This window comes from Mauremys reevesii, linkage group 13 (genome assembly GCF_016161935.1).
Source record: "Mauremys reevesii isolate NIE-2019 linkage group 13, ASM1616193v1, whole genome shotgun sequence".
NCBI lineage: Eukaryota > Metazoa > Chordata > Testudines > Geoemydidae > Mauremys > Mauremys reevesii.
In genome coordinates, this window is record NC_052635.1 from 32663764 (window position 1) to 32676896 (window position 13133).

At 42.8% G+C, this 13133-nt stretch overlaps 1 protein-coding gene across 2 annotated transcripts in view; it reads right to left on the minus strand.

The window, feature by feature from the left end:
* The window catches only part of PREX1 (phosphatidylinositol-3,4,5-trisphosphate dependent Rac exchange factor 1), a 220565-nt gene that overhangs the window by 63280 nt on the left and 144152 nt on the right, over positions 1-13133 (minus strand). For both annotated transcript variants that reach the window (XM_039498242.1, XM_039498241.1), the window contains exons 11-14: positions 10317-10417; positions 6066-6169; positions 4933-4982; positions 978-1053 (exon numbers count right to left, since the gene is read on the minus strand). In XM_039498242.1, coding sequence (XP_039354176.1) covers positions 978-1053; positions 4933-4982; positions 6066-6169; positions 10317-10417 — 331 coding nt within the window. The remainder of the gene's footprint in view (positions 1-977; positions 1054-4932; positions 4983-6065; positions 6170-10316; positions 10418-13133) is intronic.

The window sequence follows — 13133 nt, forward strand, 5'->3', positions numbered from 1 at the left end:
ATTGCTCCCCTTTGACCACAGCAGCTTCTTTTCCCCCTGTTCTCCATGGACCCTGTTAAGCCACATGGAACAGATTCAACAACCTGAGCTCTAATCTGCCTGCTTTCCTTCTGCCTTTGCTAGGCAGGAATAGGCAGCCCCTCTTCAGCTGTTTCATTTGATAAATGGGGTCCCACAGTGTGTCTTCAATCACACTTGTTTCCTTAATGTAAAAAGATGTCAAATGCAATTGGAGAGAACCTTTCCGAAGAAGAACATTCCAGGCCCGATGCTCATTTACACAAAGGCCCTTTTACATCACTTTGGTAATATAATAATATCTAGCTCTTATATAGTGCTTTTCATCAATGAGCACTTAAAATAAAGGTGTCTTTATGAAAGGGAGAGTCAGGTTCTATGGCTGTCGAATAATCACAGTTAACTCACGCAATTAACTGAAAAAAATTAATTGCGATTAAAAAAATTAATCGTGATTAATCACAGTTTTAATTACACTGTTAAACAATAGAATACCAATTGAAATTTATTAAATATTTTGGATGTTTTTCTACATTTTCATACACATTGTATTCCCTGTTGTAATTGAAATCAAAGTGTATATTATTTTTATTATAAATATTTGTACTGTTAAAATGATAAACAAAAGAAATAGTATATTTCAATTCACCTCATACAAGTACTGTAGTGCAATCTCTTTGTCGTGAAAGTGCAATTTACAAATGTAGACTTTTTTTTACATAACTGCACTCAAAAACAATACAATGTAAAACTTCAGAGCTTACAAGTCCACTCAGTCCTACTTCTTGTTCAGCCAATCACTAAGACAAACAAGTTTGTTTACACTTACAAGAGATAATGCTGCCCTCTTCTTATTTACAATGTCACCAGGAAGTGAGAACAGGCATTTGCGACTCAGAAGCTGTCAATGATAGCATGACAGCAATATACATAAGTACTATTTATCTACATTTTCCTACCTGTGCAATCAGCCAATCCACTAGTTTACTGGCAGGGATGACTGATTTGTAGGTCTTCAAGTGGTAGTCTCGGTCTCTTAGGTCAAAGAAAATAAGAAACATCAGTATAAAAATGTACACATTTCGATTAGGCTGGATAAATTAGTAAATTATTACAATCTGTATTTTTTGCAGGAAAAGGAATTATAGATGGGAAAGACCTATGAGGTCAACTAGACCATCCCTGTTTTGTGTAGCATCATAACTAAATTAAATAAAATTAAAAAAAGTAGAAGCTACTCTGCTCTTCTAGAAGAAAGGACCGAGATTTAAACTAGGGAAGATCTCACAGCCTGGATGAGAAACATATTCCAGATCAACAACATGTCTAGCTTCAGATCCACATTTTTCTGAAACTTGGAATTTAGATTTTGTTTCCCACCATATCCAGGGAGAAGAGATCAAATACAGTGTTTTTTATAACTGCCAGTACGGGGACTTCTAATATGTACCAGCACCTCTACACTCCTGCTCTCATCTAGAGCAGCACCATTCCTGAGACAAAGAAAAGATACATTTATAACTCACTGCTCCTTAGAGGTTTTGTCCATTCCAGTTCCAAGATCATGGAAATAATTGATGCTTTGGGTCTTTATGAAAATAAATTTGTCTCAAGTCTCTAAAGCAAGGGGGATTAGGTGGCTCAGGACATTGGGATATAAAACCTTTTACCTTTAGATCACTGGATTAAATACATCCCAGGGCAGTAGTGAATGAAAGCTGTTTCCATTTTATGGCTGTTCACTGGCCTGGGTGAAATGAGTTTGGTGAACTTGATCCAATTCCTAGTCCCACATTGCAAAGGCATTACTGCAGTTAATTTGCATTAATTGGTTTTCTCTTGTTGGCAGTCTCAGCAGAGAGGCCAACTGCTGAATGGGCCACGGAGGATGAATTCCCTCTCAACCCAGAGGTGGTCCTTCCAATTCAGGTTTGAGGTCCATTGGCACAGCTTTGTGGGAGAAACTTTCACAGCTACTGCCAGGACGTACCTGTTCTATAGCTTAAGAGAAGATTTTACTCTCTGGTGCTATCAACTCAGCCCCTTTCATTAGCACCAAACTATACAAAAGATTTTTTAAAGACAAAGAAGAAAAATCTAAAATTAAAATTCACCCTACCCACATTTTTCCTTTACTGGTCACCTACAGATGCGACTGTGCTGTGTCTGGCTGTTTTAAATAACTCCAACCTGCATGTTTGCATAACCCAGAGAGTAAGAAATTAGAAGGGGAAGTAGCACTTCCAGAACTTGAAAAAATAACGTGACATTTCCAGAAATGTGTGTCCTCAGAACAAAAGCTTTCCCCATAGTGTTTACACACATTTTTTGGCCTGGCTTCCAGTAATGCACTAAGTCCAGCACAAAGCTGTGGCAGTTCTGTGGGCACCTTCCCCCTCTCACTCACTTATCATGAGCAAATGTGCTTGGAAATGTCAGAATAATAAAGCAGAGCATGAAAATATTGAGCTCTAATGAATAAGGTTTTCCAGATTGTGAGAGGTGGCTCCTCGCATTTTAATGTTGGACAGCAGTGTACAGGGAGAGCTTTGACACTGGGATGAAAGGGCTAACATTTCATTGACTTTGGGCTCTTGGTCCAAGGCCCAGTTGCTCACTGCTGCCAGTTAAATGCTTCTCAGGAAGGATGTCTGGACCTAAACTCACTGACACATCAGCTGCAGATGATGGCCACAATATGGAAACATATCTATGTGAACGCCTGAATTGCAGCCAGTCGCCCTGCCTCAGACAAATTAAAGTAGCATGATACCTACTGCCCCCATAACACAGGGAAGTATTGTCTACCACTCACACACTAGTGCCAGGGGAATAAACAAATACTCCTGCTATGACCCTTACCGTCATTAGCTGGTCAATCATCTATTGCTGGTCTTCCACAAATCTAACAATTTGCTCTTTAGATGCCCTCCTCACATACTTTGCTGTTCAGGCAACACCCTCCAAAATAAGACATGCTCTGCTGCCAGTGGGGCACCATCATATTTTGCCTCAAGGCTTTGTAAAATCATTGGTGGATGGGAACAAACTGCAAAGGCAGATGCTGTGTTGAGGCCAGTGTGTTTTCAGTAAAGGGAACGGATTAGGGTTGTGACGGAGGGAATATCCACAGAGTCATAAAATCAGGGACTTCTTGTTTCCCCCACAATACTTCTTGGCATTTACACCCAGATATTCCAATTTCAGCAGGTTTCCCAGCTTGTTAGAATGTTGAGCATGCTCTGAAAAGTGGGCTTCTTCAACCAGGAGCTTATGACAGCAGGAATGGTAGGATCAGAAGATGCCAGACAGAGCAGTGATCGAAAGGCAGTACAGGTGGGTACTGGGGCAACGAACAGCTGAATGGTGCCAGGCTGCAGCCTGCTGGGACAGGCTGAGACTTGTCATTAAGCAGGAGGATCAGAGATTCAGGAGTGGAAGACATAAGTCCACCCTGGGCAGATGGTAAGAAGAGTTTGTTTGAAGGACAGTGGGCTTCAAAGAAGAGTCTGAGAGTGTTGAAGGTGTAAGTCTATCCATGGGGAGCCCAAAGTTTTCAGTGGCTGTAATTTTTCACAGTACCAGGTCATACTCCGTTTAATTCCATCCTGTCATAAACTTGGATTAATCTTGAAATAAAAGGATGGCTAGAGAATCTCCTGGTAGCAAAAATGGTGCATTGTTAAAATGCCACGAGATGGACTCGTGGTGGTTATTTCTTCCTTGCTGATCATTATCTCATGAGACTGCTGCATCCAGCACAATCCATTTGATGTTGTAGGGACCCTGAGGTCAGGGACATTTTTTCTTGGCTCACATTACTATTAGTTTTTTCCACTTTACATATGAATTACTTGCTTAATGGATGAGGCACACACATAAACACACACATACATTGCCACTTTGCCTGCTCAGAGCTGCATCACCCTCTAGGGTAATTGTCTCTTCAGTTAGGCAGAATTATGATTACGTGTGTCCATTCTGCAGATAGAGCATTGTCATGCCAAAAGTATCTTTCGCCTTGGAACATCTCCTGAGCAACTCAGGGACAGGAGGTCAACTCTGATCAAATTGGGACTCCAACCATACCCTATATTTGTTTTTCCCAGGGGTTATTCTTTGTCATCAAAATTGTATGAACCTTAAAACAGAAAGTTCATGTGAGTGAAAATGTTCCATTCTCAACCATGGGCAGCGGAACAGGCCATCCAAACGCTTCATTCCGAACCTCAAATAGGCTCATGACACAGGCTTCAGTAATTGCGGATCTGGACGTTCCATTAAGGCATTAAGGGTTAAAAATCCCATGTCTTGGAAGCAGGTTAACTGGTGCACCTCGATTAGTTCTATGCCTTGAGCTGATATTTGTTTACACACGGTCAAATTCCAAAGCCCCTATCCAGGCTATCCTCTTGCTGAATTCAGTAAGAGTTTTTTGCCAAAGTCAGGATTTATCCCTTCGTGATTTTTTATGAGACCTTTGCTTCAGCCTCTGAGTAAGTTTACATAACTTAACAAAACAAACAATACTGCCTGCAACAAGCAACAGCAACAGATGCACCTCCATGATCTCTCCTGATTCAGGCATCACTTATTAATATGCCCACTCTAACCCCAAACTCAGGAATATACCTGGGGTAAATAAATGCTCTACAGCTAAGGGTTGTGATGAATGGGTAGAGAGAGCAGACTCCAGAATGGCCCTGATACCAGCCCTCCTGAATTCAGTTCTACGGTTCTTCAGCAGAAGCACCTTTGCTAATCCCAGCTGTGGAGATGGGATGGTAGCAAAGGAGCCTGGATAAACTGAGCAAACTGTTTCATTACAGGTTATAGACAGAAAGAGAGAAGATTTCAAATGGCAGCATGTTATCCCCTTAAGAAAGACAGACACAACAGACAAGCAGAACTTACTTTATCACTGGAGTGTAAAGACTATGCAGTCGGCAATAGAGCCTCACACCCTAAGGAACAAAACAAATGTGGTTTTATAATTATGCACCAGATCCAGTGTTTTTTAAAAACCATATTGAATAGCTATAGCAGCTCTGGAACTACAGTAGTATGGCCCTGGACAACATCTTCTCATCAAATGTTTCTAGCAACTCTTCTCCTTCTCCTCTCTTTCCCCTTCCACTTCCAACCATCTCTCTCCCATCCCTGGCACTGAGGTTTCACTTCTGCTCTCTACCTCTAACGTCCTCCTTTCCAGCACCCACCCCCATTCCAGCCCATGCAAACTGCAGCTGCTAAGATCACTGATTGAATCACACCCCTGTTTGAGTCCCCCTTCACTGCTCCCCTAGTCTCATTTTACCAAGTGTGAACTTCTTGTCTTCACCTCCAAGTACCTTCTCACCTCTCTGCCAGCTTTTCCACACTTGTCTCTTACTGTGTCACCCCACCTCCTTTGCTCTGCCAGCAACAGCAGCTTTGTACATCAGCTTCTCACACAACCAGCTCAGCTTCTTCTATGCTGCTTCTTACCCATGGAATTACCCCTCTTCTCCTCCTGATCTTTCCTCAAGAACCACCTCTGAAGTGAAGGCCATAAGAAACCATCCAATTAATAACGGACTGAGGGGCAGATGGGGATCACTGGAACTCACCTTAGATATATGTAAGTATCAGAAAAAAACCCTAAATATCTACACACCATTGCTACATCACCTCTCCTCTTAAACTGGAAGGAGGCTTCAGCAAGTATAAATTAGCCTATTGTGTTTTTACAGAATTCAGACCCTCATCCTGACTGGGGGCTTTGGGTGCAACCATTATGTATGTTAATAATTTATCACTAGGCCTCGTTTTCTCTCCTAATCAATAGAATAATCCAAAATGGCATGAAAAGTGGGCAAGATGGGGAATGAGAGGGAGAATGCCTCCTACACTACCATGGTGGCAGAATGATACAAATTAGTGGTTTTACTAGCTTTGGACAGTGCGCTATAGTGCTGGTCATGGCCAAACAGATGTAAAAAAGACACTTTGTATAACTATTATTCAGAGTTATTATCAGGCTCCAACCTATAAGGGAGATCGAGTACCTTGGACATGATATCTTCCAGTTCGCTTCTTGGTTTATACGTTCCATCATCGTACCGAAACCTGTACATCACCTGCTCATTCTTAAAGTGGTGCTTATCTGAAACTGAAACCACCAGAGCAGTAATTAATAATCAGTCTACCTCTCCTCCCATGCCATGCATTATGACAGCACAGAATTTCTGCCCACAAAGAATCCACCATTTTCTACAGTCCCTCTGATGACGAAGGCTCACATTGTCAGGTTTGCACGCACACAATTACCAGTCCTGCTGTTGTGCATACCTTGCACAGATACATTTCTGAATGTCTGGCCCCAAAGGGATGGTTCTCCAAAGTGTTGCAATTTCAGTCAAGTGAAATACCCTGCAAAATGTTGTTCTCTTCCATCAAACCTGTTTCAGTTGTTTACAGCTTTGGAACCAGCTCCATTGAAGTCAATGGGAGCTTGTCCACTTACTTCAATCAGCTTTGAATCAGGCCTTTGCAGATTCTGAAAACCTACAACTGTCATTTTAACATGAATGAAATGATTTTTGCAGCTGCCCAAGGCTCTGACATGGGGATCTGCTGCAATTCCTAAAGGAGAGAGCATACTGGTGAGATGAACTACAGATGTTGGACGGATTCTTCTACCAGAGCACTGGTTTTTAATAAGGTGTTAATGGGCTCACTGATGTAATTAAATGGTGCTCTCCAGACACTACTGACTTTGCTAAAATGGCCATTCTGCAATGGTGCAGCTGAGATCTTATTGGTTCATGCTGTATTATAATGATGACTTGAGGTGAGCATAGGAAGCAGAATATGATTCACTGGGGATAGGGACACGTCCCAAATGAAAAGATGAGTCCAAAACTGAAAGCAAATACAGAGGAAGGAAAAGGGGAAGGGAACAGAGCAACCAAAGCAGCAGGTAGAGATGAAGGAGGGGAGTGAGCAGTTCCAGTCATCCTTGTCATCTCTAATGAGTCATATGACTGACCAAAACTAGCTGGTAGCCCCAGGCCTTTTTCTGAAGCCCTATATTCTGGGCTGGGAACTGTGCTTGATGAATTGACTTAAAATGTGGTTTAAAACTATTTGAGACTAGCTCAATTTAGATGCAGTTTGGCCAACCTATGAGAATGGGGATTCACTGGCTGGCCAAAGCTGTTTAAACTGAGTTAGCCTGAGCCAGTTTAGTCCTGGGTTTTTGTCTGAGCTGCATAGTGGACGGGCCCCACCCTTAGAAGACAAAGATTGTTCTTTTGTGGCTATTTGGGTATGGGGCAGAACTACCTATAATCCACCTCCTGTCCCGCGGGTGCCTATAATGCTGCTTGCTCTCTTTGGTGGGGTGTTAAAGATTGTATAAAATTTCAAAGGGTGACGCTGGTTCCATGTTGCAGAATCCAGTCACCATTTTGACATAGGAACACAGGACATAGGATTGGAAGAGACCTGTAGGCTCATCAAGTCCTGTCTCCTGTTACTGAAGGCAACCCCACCATATAATCATGTTCATAAGCATCTCAAGTCCTTTCACACGTGGGGAATTTTTGATGCCCTCTGTGATGGCTGCTGACTCTTCCCTCATTGAGAGTCTGCATGCTCTGGGTCTGATACTTCTGAATCTGAGAATGGGTCCTGCGGGGAGATCTCTTTGATGCTTTGTGCCCGGCACATGTTAGGACAAAGTTCTGATGAAACTCCTTTAGTTCTCTGCTATGCGTATCAGGCTGTCACTTACACATCAGCAGCCTCAGATAAAGGAGCCAGGATTAAAGGAAATGAGGAGGAAGCAAAGTGATAAAATGCACAAAGCTCAGCTCTCCTGCAAGTCTGTGATCTGCTATGGGTCTGTTCTGCCTTGCACAAAGTCCTGTTCCCAGAGGAGGTCAGGCAGGCTAGGAGAATCAGCAGTTTTCTCCCAACAGTCACATTATACCAAGTGAAAAACAAAAGATAAGACACGTTGCCTAATGTGGGGCTACATTGCGGTGTTTTGGTTTTAACTCAATTCAAGATAAGAAGATGGATATTGTGACTCTTTTCATGTCAGTAAAACTCAAAGCCTAATTACAAGAGATGTTTCCTCAGCTAAAAATAGGGTTGAAGGTGCTTTAGAAAGTATACCAATTGTCACCAGGAGACAGCGACAATAGGAGCTATAGACACAGGCAATATTTTAAACAGTCATAGGGATCTGCTCTTTGTCAGGGACCTCTGGTGGAGTGTAATATTTAACTATTTTCTTTTCTCTGTGCTGGAAGATTTTGTCGGGACAGTTGCTAAATCACATCTAAGAACCTCCAGACCAATGCCAGGGTGGTCAGCTATAGCAGTTTGGATAGCTGTAATAAAATATCAATACTGGATCATGCAGTTTCTTGTGCTGTGCAAGTGATTGAGTATGTGTGTGTGTAGAGTATGGGTATGCATGCAAAGGGATATCTGTGTGCATATGCACATGGGGTCATAGTTTCAAGTACTCAGAACCCACAATTAGGGCTCCGTTTCTATTTAGGCACGTAAATAAGACATCAGTGTCACAATGGGAGCTTGGGGGTACTGAGTACTTTTGAAAATCTGGCCACTTATTTTGTTGCCTAAATGGGCGTTGAACTTTTTTGAAAGAGGGGCCCGTAGTGAGTGCAAATGAATGAAGGTGTCTGCACATGGGCGCTGGAAGTGCATATGCATGGGGAAATCTGGTGCTGCTGGTATTAGCACACAGCAAAGAAAGGTTTCCCTGTGTTTTGGTTAAGAGACGACAACAGACATCATTTCTTAACACTGTTATAATCACCTGGAAGAAGCCCTTGTGGAGCTGTAATGCCAACAGATTAGTGCTAAAGCAATACTAGTCTCATTAAATAGCTCCCCTATTTAAACTGGATTAGCGATTGCACAGAAATGTGGACAACTGGTGATTTAAGACCTTAAGGAATAAAATCCTTATTCCCTTGAGGAGCATTTTCCAGCCACGTACACCTACTGGCTAGAATTGGGGCACCTGCTGTTTAAATTGTACATGACTGAGTTATTCTGCTTTCTGAAATGGAAAAAGAATGGGAAAGAACAGGAGAAATCTGGATTTTGAAGGGCGTAAAAAGCAGGAGAAAAATCATGCTTTATTAGAAATACAGGGAGTGGGTCAGATTTTCAAACAAGTCAGGTGTGCAAATGCTCACAAAACTGCTCATACAAAGAGGCCTCAGAACCTTAAAAATCTGCCCTAGGATTTCATGTAGAAGGAACATTTCCTGGGCTTCATCAACCAAGTCATATGACACTTTTAAAAAGATATGCTCTTGGAAAGTGAGCTGGAAAGGACAAATACTCCCCCACCCCCATTACTACCTCACTCTAGGAATCTCATGGCATAAGGAGAATACTGTGTGTCTACGAGAAAACACTCCTAACTTCTGCAGCTCCTGAGGCTGAGCCTCATTTTTCAAGGGAAATTGTCAAATGTCTCTACACTCAGTCAGCCACAGACCCCCCCTGTTACTCAAGCCTCTGGTCTTTTCCTGAGTTGCACAACTCAGCTCTCCTCTCTCGCTTTCCATAGCAGACGTCAAGAATGGACTTATTGCTCAAGGCTGGATTTTTAAAAATACTAAGTGCAAATGAACACACAATTTTTAGGCCAGTGTGTGTGTGCGCAACTACTGAGATGGTACATGCAAGTCAAGTAATTACAGGCATAAATGGCCGACTAGGTGTGTTTGAGCAGCCAAAATCTGGCCCTCAGAGTGCACTTACCCAAAGGAACACAAGTGCTTGGATTATCATAGATGAGGGCACTGCACCTGGAATACTGTCCTTCTACTCCTTTGCTCAGTAAAACAGCTAAGAGGCACAGAGAAAGGATCCACTTACTCTGTAATGCATTTGTCGCAAACTGAAGGGTCACTTTTCCTCCATATGCCACTTAGGGTTGTTACCCAATCTCAGATTCAGAAACAGCCTTGATTTTCACAAGACTGTCACACAGCCAGTCATTGGAGAGATGCAGGCTTGCCTTAGGATGGATGCTGAGTCATTATGTTATGACACAACTACCACAAAGGTGGCCCCCTCATGTGTATAACTCCCATTAATGCTAGTAGGAGTTAAATGCCCTCGCACAGTGGGACAATGAGGATTTGATGCAAACATTGAGAGAAGCTGCTTGAATGTCATGTGAACAACTGCAAGTGTCTTTACACCAATGTCTCCAGCGTCTTACTAAGATCTGGCACCTTGCTATGACACAGAGCACTCACCATGATGAATGATGCCATTTTCCAACAGGGCTTGTCCCAAGTTGACCCCTTCCTCCGGCTTGCTTATCTCCCCAACCTCCATGAGCCAGGATACAAACTCACTGCAAGGGGAAGTAGAATAGCAAAAGCAATTAGCTCTCTCTCCCTAAGGGCAAGCAAACATGTCTCTGCCAGGCATTAACCAGCCACTGGTGACTCTCTTCTTGAAGCACCGCATTAACATCTACACGACATTCCGGCTACAGTACACAGAAGGGAATGACGGCGCCTCTTCTAGACAGCTGGATTTCCTACATTTCTGTGGGAAATGCTCTGCAGATGGAGCATGTTTCCTGTGGGAAACATTTCCCTTAATTCTCCATAACTAGCAGACTTGGAGGGAAAGAAGATCCAATTGGTTCAAAAAGGGCTACAAGAGAGACTTATTTTAATGAGCACTCCAGACTCCCAAACGAGAGCAGGAAAGGAAGGTGTATTGATGCCCTTAAAAAACAATAAATCACAGACAGGAAAATGATATTTTTACCCTGGTATCCATCAAAGCAATGTCCATGGTTTGAACTGAAAGATATATTCATCTTACTTCATTGAGTCTGATTCTCCTCCCTCACTGGTATAACTCCATTATCTTTCATAGAGTTACATCATTGCAAATGAGAGTAGACTCAGACCGAGTTCAAGTCCTGTTGACAGGCTAATTTAAGGTCACTGTGTTAGAGCTGGGGCCTGTGTTATAATTAAATGATGATCAATCTCTCCTACCCTACTAAAAGTTGGTGGTATGAGGGACACTAATGCTGAATGAGCGGGTGAATCACAGTGCTTTGACACATAGCTTGTTTCTGTGATGAAGGCAGAGCTGCAAACATGGACAGAGGAAAACTCCTGAATACAGCTAGCTATGTTGTGTGTGACTCAACTAAAGTGGCAGTGTGTATAGAAAATATAAACTTTCCCAGCCTGATGAATGGGACACTGGCAGTGCCGCTGGGGAACCTAGCAAGTTTGTCAGTTTAATCAGGGACTACACCAGAATGTGTAAAATTCATCGAAAAGAACAAAAGGAATATTTGAAAGCAGAGTAACATATGGGAACTCTGAGTTGAGTAAACCAGTTGGGTGCCTGCCAATTTGTGTAGGGCTGTTGCTTATTAAAACCAGCATCCGTGCCTCCAATTATGGGCTTTTAATGCAGCATTTTTAGTCTTTCTGTGTTTATCATGGGCTGACTCATCCCAGCCTAGGTAGTGTAACTGTTTTGCTTTTAGAACAACAACAATAAAAAACAGCTTCAGCTTGTTGAGGGACGACCATGTAATTGTAACGGCAAAAAGAAAGTAGCAGAACTGCTTCATTACACCAGCGTAATCTCATGGAAATCAACAGTTTGTAAAAAGACCAGAGTAAAACAGTGATGTATCAGGCCCAACATCTTGGTCTCCCAGTGATTCTGAATAAGGAAATAAACGATCAGAGAGATGGGTGGGAATCAGATGCTTCACTCCCATTACTGGGAATAAGAATTGTGCTACCTAATTATGTGCCTGCAAAATTGCATGCATGTTCCATTGTATCCCTCTGACATAGCTCCCAATAGGCTTTGCAGGTGCAAGTGATACACTTGTGTGCTAACAGGTGTTAGGTTAGTTAAAGGGCATGTACAAACATTAGAATGTGCAGAGGTGTTTGCAGCTGCAAAGTCCAGGTGCATACTTGCCAATGCATGATTTTGTGTGTGCACAAATCAAAGCTGAGGGTTGGAAGACTGGCACCTAAAACTTTAAGGCAGCGGTCCCCAACCTTTTCGTCTGGCGGGTGCCAGACGAAGGACCGTTGCGGCGGTCGAGCATCCACTGAAATGCTGCCGAATGCTGCTCCTTGTCTGCCAGAAGGGGTCATTAGCAAATGAAATGAGGAACTAAGCCCCAGGGACCCATGGGAGACCGAATTAGACGCTCTGATGTTCAAACACATTTAGTGCACAAATTAACATGCAATTAAATTGTGGGCGACTTTATCTGCAACATTATTACCTTTGTGCATGGAAGTCATGGAAATCAAGTAACTGTGTGTGCAAATGGTCACTCAGCTGTCTACAGGGCCATTTGCCCATGCAGTTCCCGTATCTCTATATGCATTTGCACTAACAGAATCCATGCGACCCCGCCCCCTCCTGCCTAACAAATGCATGAGGTTAAAATTCCATCATCCTGTAAACTCCTTGATTGTCCTTCTTTGGCTTCAAACAGATGGTTTTTGGCAACAGTCTAGCAGTTGCCAATATTTCTGGGTCACATACTTCTCAGAGTTTATTAAGCCTACAGAGCAAACACTAATTTTGCTTGAGAACCAAAGGCCATAGAAATCGTAAAGTAGCACTTAAGAAAACCATCTCACTTTGCTAAAGGCTTCAGGGTCTTCGGAGCAGCATTCAGTTATTTTTTTCCATTAGCTCTTAGCTTTATACTTAAAGAGAACTGTTTTATACTGGGGAGTCCCAGCAAACTCCAGGGATCTAGTTCTACACAAAAAAGGCAGTCGCTGGAAGGGCTGTAGCCTCTCTCTCAGATCTAGGTGGGGCAGATCCTTAGAGGGTTCATAGCGCAAGTCAATGAACAATTTGTACCAACCGAGGGTCTGCCCCCTGGTGTCTACACATGGTTTCACTCCCAGTTCTGTATGTCTGGAAGGGGGCACACCACTCTAGAGTTTAGCCAGAGGCCCAGCACACAGCAAAATCTACCCCAACCTCCTGCTCCAGCCTGGTGAAAATGAGTGAGTGAGTAAGAATGCGGGAGAGTGAGCGATGGAGGGAGG